At 32.3% G+C, this 16,739-nt stretch overlaps 1 protein-coding gene across 1 annotated transcript in view; it reads right to left on the bottom strand.

Annotated features, from left to right (window-relative positions):
• The window catches only part of LOC148618114 (ubiquitin carboxyl-terminal hydrolase CYLD-like), a 40,382-nt gene that overhangs the window by 13,632 nt on the left and 10,011 nt on the right, over window positions 1-16,739 (bottom strand). Inside the window, exons 3-7 of the mRNA XM_088585982.1 lie at window positions 14,717-14,861; window positions 12,091-12,312; window positions 2,410-2,654; window positions 1,554-1,978; window positions 554-645 (exon numbers count right to left, since the gene is read on the bottom strand). Coding sequence (XP_088442108.1) covers window positions 554-645; window positions 1,554-1,978; window positions 2,410-2,654; window positions 12,091-12,312; window positions 14,717-14,861 — 1,129 coding nt within the window. The remainder of the gene's footprint in view (window positions 1-553; window positions 646-1,553; window positions 1,979-2,409; window positions 2,655-12,090; window positions 12,313-14,716; window positions 14,862-16,739) is intronic.

Genomic DNA, 16,739 nt, shown 5'->3' with positions numbered 1-16,739 from the left:
TTTTTTGGGGAAAGTTCAATCAATGACTCTTAAACAAAATAAACAGAAAACAAAGATAATATCCTTTCAATACACAAACATTGTATTGAAAATTGATCTAAATCCCTTAGAATGAATTAAAAAATATGTTTATTACCTATATGTATAACCCAGCCTATCCTATTTTTTCCGGTAAAATATTGCACCCTGAAGTTATTTTTGTCATTTTTCAAGGCCTTACTGTTTAAGAGTTAACATACAAAGTGTGAACAGACATACAGACAAAGTATGTCAAGACTGTCAAAGGGTAGGGCTATAAAATACTGTAAAAGTATTAATTTTCATGGTGTACTAATTTTCGCTATTTTTGCAGTAGACAGAAAAGCGTGAAAAATAGTACCTGCAAAGTTGAGTTTTAAAACTAGAATGCTTATCATTTTTTGAAACCTCGAAAATTGATACCCGCAAATATGTTCATTTGAAAAAATATGCAAAAATGATCAACCAAGAAAATTTATACATTTACAGTATCAGCTCTACAACAACACAAATACAGTATGGCAAAACAACACACCTTTTTCTTCACTCATCATACCCGGAATATTCCCTAGTTTATCTAATAAATGGCGTAATTTCATTACTTTATCTGCTCTTACATAATAGTGACTGAAAAGAAAAAAATATTAACATTATTTAAGTGGTACAGAATAAAGTGTTATATAAATTACCAAATGGAAGCATACATTTATGTAGCACTTTAAATATTCTCAGAAAGTGATATTCCCTCACTGCAATACACAAAGCATAAACATGTCATGCAATGAAGTTGGATTACATTTAAATTTTTTGAGAAAAAAATATTTAAGTTACATGTAGGATTGTTAGTAAGATTCATATGGTTCTCAGAAAGTGATATTCCCTCACTGCAATACACAAAGCATAAACATGTCATGCACTGAAGTTGGATTACATTTAAATTTTTTGAGAAAAAAATATTTAAGTTACATGTAGGATTGTTAGTAAGATTCATATGGTTGCATTAGCAACTTTGAGTGCATAACAGAATCACAGACACTTTAGCATATTTGTTTATCTTGTGGCTTTTAAAAGGGGGAAACACAGGTTTTGTTTTAGGCCCATACATGTATCTTAAAGGAACCACATGACCAAACAGAATATAACTGTGAATAAGTTCACAAAAGGAAAACCTCTGCTTCATTCAGATTTTTATCATGTAAAACTTCAGCGGTTGAAAGATGTGGTAGTCCAAGGTCCAGGATACTTAATTCTAACCTAGGACCTATAAAAAATATATTTACCTGAAACTTCAACCCTTTTCATTGATATTTAATTGTGCACTTTCTGTTTTCCTCATGTATCAATTTTATATTGATCTGAAACTTGGAAAAATCCATGACCTAAATTCCATTCTTGAAATTACATTTGAACGCATGAATAAATTAAGGTTTCGTTTTTACCCACAAAGAAATCAAAAGAATATTACCAGTACATCTTCCTTGATGCACATCGACCAGTACCAGTCTAGAAGGGTTTACAATACATTAATGACTTACCATCTTAAAGGGTTTACAATTCCCTCTTTTAATACATTTATGACTTCTTCATATTCCTGGTGATCATCTGAACGTTTCGGACGATACAAAATTCCATCATAAACAGTTGTAAAATAAAACATCGCGAACAAAGTAGCGTCTAAATAACAAGAGTTATGATGCCCTTGAATCCCTTTCTGTTTCCCGCAAATCTTATTGCCAATGTCACATTCACTCAAAGAATCGGGTGGTGATATATTTCCATGAACATCTGGAGTTTCAAAACTTCCAAAGTTGTTCCCTAAAATTCCTTTTCCATGCTGATCAACAAAACGTTTGTCCTTTCTACACTTATACAGAGGTACAAAAAATCCTTTCTTATCTGGACATGAGAAATAACGTATCTTTTTGAATGTCCCATCAGTCCCAGCTGATATTTCTTCCTCCTGGGAAAAAAAGGAAACAAAAATTTAATGCCAAATTACTTTTTGAAACTTTATGCAACAAGACTGATACTACAAAGTTTGTACCTTTACAGAATAACTTTTAATATGATTTTTGACTTTGTAAATGATGGACTACTATGTTGTTTTATAGATGAAGTCTTGACCAACAGGAATATGTCAGATTTTCTTTAACACATCTACTTTAAAAAGTTCAAACAATCACTTCCTAACTGCATATCATATCCAAAATAAGTTACTTCTGACAGAACGATTTTAAACCATTCATGTCCTAAAGCATCTATATATTTAGAATGTTGCTATCAGATGTAATTATTGTATTATAATCACTCATATCAGCAGCTACTTGTATATCATTTGAAAAATTTGTTCATGGGGTGCCAATCAAAAGATTACAACAACAAAAAACTTGCCATTTCTAAACCAGCAATAGGTCGAGTTGGTTCCTTTTGGTCTGGGAGGGTACCTATCCACCGTATGACCCCATATAGAGGAGGTGCCTGCATGACCTCTACCATTGACCCCACTTCTAAATCTGGGTCAGCTGGAGGTATGGACTTCATGCTCTTTCTGGTCCCAGGAGGCTCTATGGACTGGCTACCAGGTTCTGACGATTGAAGACTTTGTGAATGATGTTGTTCCTTTTTTATCTTCTGATCTAAAAATAGAATTTTAATAATTTATTTTAGCTTTCCTGTTTAAATGTTTATATTCAAGCATATACATATACGATGTACATAAGAGGACTCTTGATTGCATCTCAATTAAAATTTCCAGGGTTTTTCCCAACTATAAATGTATTATTTCCTAGATAGATATAGTAAAACCTGGCTTAATGGAACCCTGAATAATCCAAGTTTATCTCAACCAGACACTACTTAAAGTCCCTTTTTAACACTTTAAATGTACCTGGGTCCTGGGTAAACCAAACAAATTTTGAAATTTCAGAAGGCTTTGGTTGAAACAGGTTTCACTGAACTTTAAAGGTCAGTCCCTGTAAAAATCAGGCAGAAAGTAAACATGGCATGAAAAAAAAAAACGTTTTGAAAGTTTAATTTGACTACTTGCACCATCAGAATCAAGGAAATAAGACCAGATTTTCCATATCATGCCGGACCATTGACTTACAAAAAAAATGTACATTTTAAGGGCAGATAACTCTGTCAAAAACCTAACTTTTTAAGATTCAATTGAAAAATTTCTGAACAAATCCAATGATGCAGAGAGCAAATAATGGTCTTTTCAAATAGAGAAAGCATCCTAGAGTAAGATCTTACGGTCAGATTGGTGGGGTTTTGACATGCATAATTCTGATTTTTACCATTTTGCCTGATTCTTACAAAGACTTACACTTAAATACAACAACAGCGTAATTTCATATCTCATTTCATCACCACAGTATACGTTCCCAGTGTTACTCAATTCCCCATAAAAACTTAAACATCAAATTATAACATGTCCGGGAAATATAATATTCAATTTATCTAAATTGAATATGGAAAAACAATATGGAAATAATTTCCTTGATTTCTGTTGTAACATGATGATGAAATTAATGTACCATAATATATACTAAAATATACATGTTAATGTAGGTTAAAATCAAAAACACTTTCTTTTCATAATCCATTTTAATTGTCTAGTTAAGGAACGACATTTATACCTTTTCCGCCTATGAGGAAATAACCTCAATCACATGGGGCAGACTAAATAAACTGCCCCCATTTCAAATAGACCAAAAATATATGGCAGTCATTCCTTATAATGTAGTTTTAGTATCAAAATTTAAGGAGTAAATCAGGAAAAATAGTTGATTTGTTTGTTTGTTGGGGTTTAACGTCTGAGCAGCAACAAAGAAAAATAGTTGATTATGTCACAGTTACATTACAAAATATGGTCTATGAGATGATGGACAAAATTTTTAATCAAATCATAAAATTATCAAAAAAAACAAACATATTTTGTATTACCTGTTCTCAACTAAAAAAAAGATGCTTTTCAAAACCAAGGATGGCAATATTTGGAAGAACAGGAAATCCCAGTATGTACAAAGTAAATATGATAAAAATAACATGTGATGGTTATGTGATGGTCATGTGATGGACCAGGTAACCAATTTGCAGAAATTACAGCCTGTTTACTTAAAAATCATAAATCTCCTTGAAATGAATGATAAATATTTAAAGAGTCTTTGCTTCTTTTTCAAAATGATTGATTTAATGTCTTCATGCAGTTTTAATGGTTTTCAGAAAGAGGCCACTTGACCTATTTATAGTTGATCATGCAATACACAAAAACAACCACACCCAAAACCTTATTTATAGGAATGAAGTCAGACAGGAAGTGATTCATTCATGTCAGAAAACCACCAAATTCACTCATAAATCTTATTCAGAATCAGATACAGACCACATAACCAGTCTTAGTTTTCCACTTCGGTGTTGTGCTTCTGAGAAAAAATTTATATAGACTGCACAACAAATTAGCACCCTGTAAGAGTTATTGTTCTTGATTTGGTTTGATTTGGTCTACCATAGTGGGAGGTTGAAGTGTAGTTTTCTCAAAAGTTGTACTTAAGTACCAACCCATATACAAATGTAAAATTCAGACACTGACTATGGTAGAGGTAATTCATGGTGCAGAAAACTCCAGCAAACTAAAGATGCTTCAATTTTTCAATTTACAAACACCATATACATTTATATGAACTATAGCCCTGTATATGCATACAGATCTGAATTTTCAGAAAAAAAAAACCTGCATTCCTCTTCAACTTAAACCATCCGAATCAAGAGTGATAACTTTTGCACAGTACCAATTTTATGTATCGGAACATTGTACAGACTAGATACTTTTTGTCTTAGTCTAAGAGTGAAACAACAAAATACATGGTCTATATTATAACTGTTTCTTTATAAGAAATGAAAGTGAATTTGATGGGTTTTTGACATGCACGAATCACTTCCTGTCAGATTTGTATAAACACAACTACTAAATGTGCTGTAATGTTTCAACAACCTAAAGATACTTCAGCCTTCTTAGAAAAGAATCTTTGAATCAACATTTTTTATCTTTTATTTAGACTTTTGCAGGGAAGTAGCATCTACCAGTATCTTTAACAAGCCTCATAAATGACATGGCCATAGGTGTTACCCACTAACCCTACACTCCAGATGACAGTCTTATCAGAGACCTATAATGCTGTGATATTTGTCACATGTATCAAAATGACATGGCCACAGATGTTACCCACTAACCTTACACTCCAGATGACAGTCTTATCAGAGACCTATAATGCTGTGATATTTGTCACATGTATCAAAATGACATGGCCATAGATGTTACCCACTAACCCTACACTCCAGATGACAGTCTTATCAGAGACCTATAATGCTGTGATATTTGTCACATGTATCAAAATGACATGGCCATAGACGTTACCCACTAACCCTACACTCCAGATGACAGTCTTATCAGAGACCTATAATGCTGTGATATTTGTCACATGTATCAAAATGACATGGCCATAGATGTTACCCACTAACCTTACACTCCAGATGACAGTCCTATCAGAGACCTATAATGCTGTGATATTTGTCACATGTATCAAAATGACATGGCCATAGATGTTACCCACTAACCCTACACTCCAGATGACAGTCTTATCAGAGACCTATAATGCTGTGATGTTTGTCACATGTATCAAAATGGCATTAAACTTTCTGTATGAGTTAAAACATTAAAAAGAACTACATTATGTTATTATTGCAAACAGTGACAGGTTTAGAATCACAAAAAATTAAGTTTTTGAACTTTTTTTTTCATATAAAAGTAGCAAAGCAATTTTCATTATGAAGGCACTGACATGATATAAAAACTGAAAGTTCCAGCCATTTAACTCTTTGCCTTAAATTATAATTATACAAATATTATTATTTATAGTTGAGTAGTAACCGGCTAATGTCCTATACATTTTCTACGACATTGAACTTTGAAATATTTTACCTGTTTTGTTTCAAAATTAGCGCTTATTCAAAAACCAATACAAATATATGAGTAATCAATAAGTATTGCATTTTCTATAGTAAAGTGCTAATCTGAATTAATTCAAATTAAACACTTAATTTCATTGAGATATATATAGCCCTTTCAGTAGACAAATAATAGCACCTTTTACAATTTATGATAAGGGTCAAGATTTAGTTCTTAGTGGAAAATATCCTTTATTAATTAAGTATAAATAAGTCATTTCCTGATTTCCTTAATTAAAACCTATATTAAATATTTACCTCATACATTTGTGTTAATTAGATTCATACAACTAGGAACAGATCAAATTCACAGAAAATAACTCTTTTTCACACCAATAAACAAACTTTTTAAGTGTAAGTTTTGGTAAGAATCAGGCAATATGGGAAAAAATCAGAAACATGCATGTCAAAAACCCATCAATTTAACAATAAAATTTCCCTTAAGGATGTTTCTTCTATTTGAAGATTTGCTCTGAATTTTTTTAATTTGAATGGTAGAAAAATGAGGTTTTTGAGAGAGATATGCCCTTGAAATTTTCATTTTTGGTGAATTTCAATGAAATAATAATTTAATTTACCAAAATGTTTTGGACCTGATTCTGATGGTGTAAATGGTCAAAATTAAACTTTAAAAAAGGTGGGTTACTTCATACCATGACTCACCCATTGCCTGATTCTTATAGAGATTAATACTAAATATATATCAAGATATCAGATTTTATTGAATGAAATAACTTCCTTACACAACACAGGACAAACAAATCATTTTATCTTAAATGTTAAAAATGTGGGAGTTTTTTGGAAGTACATTTAAACAAAACAAGTTATATGGGTCAAATAAAAAATATCTAACATAGTGCATTCAGTGTACTTAAAACAAAAAAGGAGGGGAAAAAAATCAGTTTTTTGATAAATGTTGCTATGTTCTTTCTTTCTTTTTTTTTAAATAGTCTATGCTATTCAATTTGTTATCCTAGCTTCTTGTTACTCTTATATTCCTAAACAGTTTTGTTAAAACACTACTACAATCAACTTCCTAGAGGCCACAAAGAAATAGTCTTTTTTGTCAGATTATAATAATATTAAGTATGATATATTTACATACATTTGGCCTATATATTTGTATTTTATACCTTGCTAATGCTCGGTATAAAATTATCAAATATTGAATCCTAGATCATACAATACAGCAAAACAAAAAGATTTTCTAAGTTGATAATTTTTGTGGATACTGTCAAGTGATCATATTCACCAATATCATTTTTTGTGGTTTTAAATTTCTTTTAGTATTATATAGTGCACAAAAATCAGTTTATTGAGTATTTCTTTCTTGCATTTTGTACAGACTTATCTGCCCTTGAAATCAACAACAGGGAAAATTGACAGTTACAGTTCTGCAACAGAATTAATTATTCCAAAAAAAAATTGCATGAGCACCAGAACACAGTAAAAATACTGTAAAACAAACAAACATTTTAGGGATTTTCTTCAAGCATCAGTAAAATCTTTATGTTTTATTATTTTCAGGCTGTCACAAATTTTAAGAGGTTGTGTCAAAATAACAAGTACATGTATTAACTCAGGTATTGTAAATGCTCTGACCCATCAAATGAAATACATGTATAATATGATACATGAACATACGAATACAGAATATCATCCTTGTAACAACCCAAAAATACTGTATAATAATTACACAGAATTTTCCCTTCAGGTCCCACATCATGCGGAGCATCCCATATTAGGCTGAAGTGTAGAAATGATATGGGATCTGATATGAAAGTTGCTTATAATTAATAAATATACATGCTCACAAATACCCACCATACATGTACACACATTTGCACTCTGAAGAAAAAATTTCGTCCCTATACCCAAATAAAAAGTGGTCCCACTTGACTGATTTTTGTGACATTAATCCCATTCAAGTTTTTATTGCTACTAACCACTGACCAAAGTTTGAAAGAAATCTGGAAAAAAAATGAGGCACTATCAAAGTGACAAGCCTAAATCATTATTTTGTTTCTAAGTCTCCCTTAATACAATAGTCCTGCTTCATCAATCCAATCCAATCTGAACTTTTTTTACTACCAACTGTTTATCAAAATTTGAAAGTAACCAGTAATAAATAGAGGCACAATCCAGGAGATGGCCTGTCTTGAAACCTAAATCATTAGTTTTTAACTAAGTCCTCGGACCCTATCAAAAATGTGATTCCCACTTTTACTACTTTCTGTGAAAATAGATATGCTACTAAGAATTCAGGAAAGCTTGACTGCAATCAGTAACTAGAAATACTGAGAGGAAGCTCACAAAGAGAATACCCCCCTCTCACTTTAAATGGACTAAAATGTAAAACACTTGCTGGATTATCACTCCTTGGTGTCATCCAACAGTAACCATATTCATTTATGCACATCTACATATGAAACCCATTCTTCCTTTACAATTTCATCAAAATCTCATGAGCTGTTAGGAGTAGATGCACTTACAAGAAATGTGGACGAACAAATGGACAGACAGACAGGCAGTGTGGTTCATGTATACCCCTTAACTTCGTTTGTGGGGAATATTAACAAATGGAGACTATGCAGGCAATGAGTTGTGACAGAAGCATTGACAGAGGGATGAATGGGTCAAAAATAAAATCAGTAGACCATGCAACTTTGTTGTTTTGCAGACATTTGTACAAGAATCCTTGACTTTGATATCAGGTCAATCCAGGGACATGCCAGGCTTTGACATGATGGCATGAAGAGCCTTTATATTGACATATTCAAGTTCAAGTAGTCATATATTTCATTGTCTGATAAAAAAAGACATATTCAATTGCAAAAAACTGTCATGTCTAGAAATGTGCTCTGCTCCCTTAAAATCAAAAACTTATTCAGAGACCAAAGTTCATCAGTTGTTTTGTAACAGACTGGCCATTTAAATGGATAATTTTAACCCAAATGAGAGCAAGGTGGGGGGGGGAGGAATATTGCCAGCACAAGTTAAAACAACTAAATATTGCCCCTAATGGGACTTACACCCCATGCAGCCTGTTGAACTCTGTATATTTGGGGACCAATGTGGACAAACAATTTGTATTGGAGTTAATTTTTACAAGGGATAGACTAAGCACTTTTGACACATAATTTTGCTGCCATTCTAAAACACCCAACTCCAAACAGAAATCAGTAGTATTTTTTGTTGTGGACAATGCAATAACAGAATATGACTGCAAATCTACTGTAAATATAAATTCCTGACAATATGCAAACCCCAATACTGTAATCTAACACTCTATTCATTTTCATTACAATCCTGCAATTCGATCAGACAGCGTTGCAGAAAACAAATCAGACCAAGATTTACTGAAAAATGCTTAAGTCCAACAGCATCATTCCAAAATTTTTGCCCAAACATAAATTCTTAACAATATGCACATACCAATATGGTAATTGAACATTCCATCAAGTTTCATACCAATTCTGCAAGTCATTGAGGAGAAGTTGCAGACAACACATAAGACCAAGTATTGCTGAAAAACAGCTCTCATTTCTATAATTTTTGTCCAAACATAAATTCCCGCCAGTATGCTTGTCTCCATGTGGTTATATTAAATCCCACAGTTTCATAACAAAGCTGCAAACTGCTTAGAAAATAGTTCTGACAAACAGAAGGATGGATAGACAGGGTGAAACATTTATAACCCCCCCTCCGAAACTTTGTTTGCAGGGTTATAAAAATTGACTTAGGTCTCTGTGGAGTACTATAATTTTAAAGTTGCAGTTACAATATTCTTTCTTTGTCATAACAATACCTCAGGTGATCTAAGAAGTCTATCAAAATAATACATGAAAATAGAAGGAGTGGTTTGTTACACTTCAATTAATGCTAAATTTAATCAAAGCAGTACAGATAAAATTTTGTCAATTCACATTAATCAGGTCAGACCAAGGTATACAAAATCAATTACTGTTTCCATGTTTTCTATCTAAAATTTCCCTATCCCACCAGAATGAAAGAAAAAACGCGCAGAAATGAATACTGGTATCATATGATGTATAACAAGGGAAATAATTCAGCAGTGGTCGAGAAGTGACGATAAAAGATGGGTCCCCCTTTGCGTAATGGAAGGAAGGAAGAAGACAAAAGGAAGCAAGTGGGGGTATAAGAACATAATCAAGGAATAATGACTAGAAGAAGAAAAAGATACACACAACAAAGAGCATGAAAGAACCAAAATAATACACACAAAAGTAACAAAATTAATTTGGCAACCTGGACTCCTGGAGCATGGAGCATGGACAAATAATTTGTTTGTACCTACCAATATGGGGGCATTTAATTGATACATAGATACCTTTTGTAACATACTTTGTGAGTGTTCAACAACCCTACCGGTGCATCTGGTCAATGTTCCAAGTTTTTAGTGGAGTCCAAGTTGCTCATTTACATTGTTATTTTGTATGTATGATTTTAGTTACTTAATGTTCTTTATTGTGATTGTCTGTATTCCATGTCTGGTCTTTGTCCCTGGATTACATTCTTTTGATTTCCCCTAGACCCTTGGTTCCCTTGATTACTCTTATCAATGAGTATGTCAGATGGTTTATCATACTTTATTAGAGGCCTCAACACCTTTGTATTACAAAAGACTAAATTGGTTATTATTATTTCAAGTACTTCCACAAATACAAATATTTATTTCCTATAAACTTCATTTTAAAAAAAGATTTATTGTGCCTTAAAACTTATACCATGATATATATCTGTAAATCCCACAAATCAATGAAAAATGTCGAATCTCTGACATAAAAATGTACAATTGTTTGGAGATCTTTGGTTAAAATTAATACATTTTTTGTGAAATTTGTACATTGCTTTTCTGTAATAATATCCCACATTAGTGTCAAAGAAGAGTTAACAGGTACAATGATGAAAGAAAGGTTGAACAGCTGAACAAATAATAAATAAATGCTCCATGATGCACAGCTTGACATGACCACAAGGGTGGTACAATGAACAATATGTGCACATATTGACAGACCATACCTTCAAACACATCTCTAAATTTTAATTGTGGTTTAAGTTTCAATATAGAGAAGATTGTGGTCATAAAAATTAAAACTTTGACATTGGACATTATTGTGGCCCAAAATTGAAAATCCTTTTACACAGTCAGATTCAGCATATCAAAGAACTCAAAATATTTAATATCTATTGAAACCAAATAGTCAACCTTCTGGACCCTTTGGACCCCAATGTCAACCAACTTAAGAAAAAAAGACCAAAATCATTTAAACAAAATTTCAACTCTGAAAAATTAATTCAAACAAATAATTCACTAAACTGAAAGTTGGGGAAATTTATTTTCTAAAGGTAAATAAAAAAATCAAAAGCAAATTGCATGTTTTGAAAGATCGGGAAATGCATTCACTTGACATGATACTTCCCTAAACATAAGTAAACAACAGCACTATAATGCCTTCATTCAAAATCAACATTTAAAAAATTCTTTTCATAGCTTCCTGTTACTTTGACATAAAATTTGACCTTAAATACTTGTATCAGATATTCCAAGTAAGGATGGTGAAACTCAGGAGTGATATATCTCTCTCAATTACATCTTCATTTATACTTTTTTGATATTTGATATAAAATATCATTTCACACTGAACACATTACTAATATCAAAAATTAAATTTTCATCAAATGAATTGCTGGCGTTTAACTTCTTAATATTTATCAGGGGTTTAAATCAACACTGGTCTGAGGTCCAGGACCCAAAATATCATTTATCTAGATCTTGAACTCATCTCTGCTGGACCTATCATTCAGAATGCAACATTGTCTAGGATCTTCCAATCTTGAGAGTAAATTTCTAATGAAACATCAAACACGTTAACTTCAGACATGTAGCCAGGAGGGTTCAGGGATGTTATGAAAGAACTTAACCTAATTGAGAACTTTTTAAAGTTTGGAAATATTGTCAAAATAACCCATTTCTGAACCTCCAAAAACAAATTTCTGGCTACTTGTCTTACCTTATAGCTAACATTGACAAAAACTCACTTTGATACTCATATAGTGGATTCATGCTGGGTTCTTCTGGATACATCTTTGGTAATGGTTTGATCGGTTGACTAAACTGAGGTCGGTGTGGTGTATGGACTTCAACTTCTACTTGTTGAATGTTCTGCATTTCTCGATCGCTTGGTTCTGATAATTTAATCTCTTTCTGAGGTAAGTTCACCATGATTGCTGGTTCAACTGCACTCCCATATGGATAGGTGTCTACAAGTTCCAGAAATCACATATAAATCATTGATTATTCAGGGCATGAAGATTTTTTTCTATATTAACTTTCCCCCATTTCCATTTGATAATTTCTGTGTGAATTCAATAAAATGGGCTGAACATTCTATAGGATTTAGGGCATCCTCCCATAAAACTTTGAAATTTAAGAAACAATTTAAATGAAGTTTTCTGAGGGCAATAAATTTAACAAGGGGTTGTCCAACAAATTTGACTCAAAAAGACTTTGGTAGGACAATCAAAAAGATCATTTTAGCGACAGAAAGTTTCTCTCTATCTATTATAGTTTTCCAGGAATTGAATTTCAGAATTTTTACCACTAGCTAAATTTAGCAAGTACTGAAAATTTACACTTGCTAAATTTAAGTTTTTTAGGATATTTCTGGACTTTACCTACATTACATACAGAATTCCACTAGCAAATTTTAGCAAGTTGAAATAGTTTCTAATAGCAAAATTCAATTTCAACGAGTATTTCCCCTTAAATTTGATCCCTGTTTTCAAGATATTGGCTGAAAACTGTACAAATTCATCTTGCCAGGACAATAACTCTTAGAAGGAGTCACCTGACAACTTTGATCCCTGAAGACTTTTGAAGGCCTTATTATAAGGGTCATTTCAGTATAGAAATAATTTTGCAAAAACGGTTTTGGAGATGTATGAAAAACTTCTGTCTGACCCCTCTGTTATATTTTTAGTAAAGGCAGCCATGTTTTTTCGACGGAACAAAAATCCCCACATCAGTTATACGGAAGATACCCCAAGGAACATTCATACCAAGTTTGGTTCCAATTCGCCAAGTAGTGTCAGAGGAGAAGATTTTTTAATGAAATAACATTAACTAGAGGCTCAATAGAGCCTGAATCGCTCACCTGGTTAACCATTTGCTTATTTGAAAACCTTCAGGAATAAGACAGGCTAAGTTAAAATCAACTAAATTGTCAAATGCAAGAAATGCTTTTCATAGCATTTTCATGACCTGAACCAGACTTCTGCTAAAGGCAACAATTCTTGAACTTTTTTTCAAAAACCTGTCTTATGACCCGTAAGTTCCATTGTTAGTATAGGCAGCCATACATATTCACGGATTAAAAATCACAACAGTCCTTTTGAGCACAATACACTAAAGAACTATTATGCTTACTTTCATTCAATAATCTTAAATGGTTTTAGAGAAGATGATTTTCAAAGTTGTACATGTGAAAAAAAAAAAAAAAAAAACAACAAAAAAACTGTTTCAGGGGTCATAACTCCTACATTAATCAATGAATGGTTTTGAAAATTTCGGCATAGGTCCTTCTTATGATGCTTAACAATTTTGCCCTGCCAGAAATTTGCTAAAGGCAACGGTTTTTGAGTTATTTGCAAAAAACTGCCATCTGACCCCTATGTTCTATTTTTAGTAATGGTGGCCATGTTTTTTCATGAATCAACAATCCCAACATTCAATTTGTGTGGGATACCCTAAGGAACATATATGTCAACTTTCATTGAATTCTGTGCAATGGATTTTGAGAAGAAGATTTTCAAAGTTGTACACGTGAAAAAAAACCCCCAAAAAAACTGTTTCAGGGATTGTAACTCCTACATTAATCAATGAATGGTTCTGAAAATTTCGGCATAGATCCGTCATATGATGCTGAACAATATATCCCAGACAAAAATTTGCTAAAGGCAATGGTTTTTGAGTTATTTGCAAAAAACTGCTATCTGACCCCTATGTTCTATTTTTAGTAACGCCGGCCATGTTTTTCATGAATCAACAATCCCAACAGTCAATTTGTGTGGGATACCCTAAGAATCAATCATGCCAAGTTTAAAACCTGTCAGTCCCGTTGTTTCAGAGGAAAAAATTTTTAAAAATTTGTCCACGACGACGGACGCCAAGTGATGGCATAAGCCAACTTGGCCTTTGGCTAGGTAAGCTAAAAATAGCAAAAAAAATGATTAAAAAGGACAATAACTCCATCATGGCTTAACAGATTAAAATGAAAATTTAACCACAGATAGATCTCATCATGCTGAACACTTTAACACTGTAAGAATTTCGCTAAACCTAACGGTTTCGGAGATATATGCAAAAAACTACTGTCTGACCCCTATGTTCTATTTTTAGTATGGCGGCCATGTTTTTTAACTGATCAAAAATCCCCACATCAGTTCTAAGCATGATATCCCAAGGAACATTCATACCAAGTTTGGTATCAAATGGTCAAGTAGTGTCAGAGGAGAAGATTCTTGAAAAATTGTTGACGACAGACGACGACAGACGACGACGACGGACGCCAAGTGATGGCAATAGCTCACATGGCCTTTGGCCAGGTGAGCTAAAAATTGGTTTCCAGTTATTTTTTAAAGCTTCATATAAACAATATACATGTACCTGGAGGCTGTGCTGGCCCCTGCATGGATAAATATTCCTCAGCCTTCATTAGACCCATAATGGGGACTAAGGAGGCATGTTGAGGCTTGGCATGGAACAGTCTGTGACTCTTGTATTTCCCTGTCCCAGAACCTACTGGATTATCCTGCAATAATGTAAAACAAAATTGTATTACTAAATAATGTTATTGATCATTTCCATTTTAGTGGTACAGGGTAGCTATGTAGGAAAGGGCTAGTTGAGATTAAATGTGGCTAATCAACTTTTAAGAACGGCCTATTCACATACATTGGATATTAGCCACAACTTCTGTCTATCACTTAATTTCTTTCACAGCATAGTTAATGCAAATGTTCTACTAACGCTAACACAATTTCATGCATTTCCCTGTCCAAGAATTCCTACTGGATAATTTTGCAATTATTTTAAATCAAAGTGCTGTTACCATTGGAAGTTTTTGGTTCTAGTGAAAATTATAACATGTACAAATTTTCAATGATTACAGGATGTAAAATAAAACTGTAATCATACATTTGTGTTTCCCATATTATTTATAACTGTTTTTTTTCAAAAATGTAGAAACCAAATGTCAATCTTTACTACTGATTACTGTAATCAGTAGTAAAACAGTATCTAACTTCACATACATATTTACAAATTTTGATCCATTTGACCTTTTTCCAAAATTTTTCAACCAGTTCAAAAGTTAAATCAAATTGCATTTACCTTCAAAAACTATTTTAACTGAGTACCAGTATATATTTTACACTATAATTATACTCAAATAACATCAATTTCAGACTATGAACATAAGATTTTGCAAAACTAGACACTTTTTATTTATTGGAATTTTCTCATCAATTCTACTTGGTTAAAATCACTCCTCTTCACTTCCTGTTTATTAATCATAACTATAAATGATAGGATGAAGATTTTGACTGATAAATGTGTTAATTCTTAACACATTTAATGTTTCTTAACACATTACTGCAAGAACTAAATTCCCTAAATGCTATTTTATTACTAAACATCTTTCAATGCCTAAAAGGAGTCCCTCAAATCTCCAGTTGATTTAAAGACTAGATCTTAATTTTATTTTGCAGAATAACAGAAAATTATTGACCTGAACAACTGGCAGAAACATGTTCAAATAATAAAAGAAATATTGAATGATATAAAAGGAATTACATTTGGACTATATTTTTGTGTAGTGTTCATAAATAGTAGACAGTTAAAGGCATAAACTGGTGACAAAAAGTACTTTGTTCCCGAAGGATCAAAAACCTAACAAAACTGCAATATTTAATTGATGTTATTGTTCATTTTCATTTCAATCTGTCTTAGTAGTAGATCCACTTGAGGTAATCATGTAGCAAAATGCTATTTGAGCTTAAATGTGGCTAATTAACTTTCAAGGATGGCCAGGAAGGTTGAATTTAAGGAATAGTGCAGCATTTTACTAAACAGTTGAGTATACAAAGTATATTTTTTTTAAATACTCATCTAAATACATGTAAGTGAAAATTATCAGATCTTTATGAATTGTAATTAAGCTTTCCGATGGATGCAACTTAATAAATATTCTTGAAACAATAGATACAATAGATACATACAATAAATAAATACAACATGTATCATGTATCATGTGTTTTGTTTTGATTAATATTTCAAAAGCCCAAGATATGCCAAAATTACAATGAAAAATTGCAAATATCTGTTACCACTTTGTCAATTTCAAGACACAATTTGCATGAGACTAAGAATAACAGGTCAGTGTTCTTGAATGGTTTCCCTGATATGTTGTTTGTTATCTCCACTATGATACATGTATTAACTCAATAGGTTTAAATCATTCATGATCATTTAAATTTACAATGAATGACACAATGAACCAGTTTCATACATTTTTTTACATAATTTCTTTGATTATATAACACTTTGGAAAACCCACTATGAATGAATTTTTCTGAAAAAAAAATTGTATAAAATGTAAATTGATCTTGCTTGAATGAAACCCCTGCAT

Source organism: Perna viridis, chromosome 5, assembly GCF_037379345.1.
Source record: "Perna viridis isolate PV_CMFRI_1.1 ecotype Kerala chromosome 5, ASM3737934v1, whole genome shotgun sequence".
NCBI classification, from domain to species: Eukaryota; Metazoa; Mollusca; class Bivalvia; order Mytilida; family Mytilidae; genus Perna; species Perna viridis.
The sequence above is the reverse complement of the archived record's forward strand: the minus strand, read 5'-3'. Positions and strand labels throughout refer to the sequence as shown.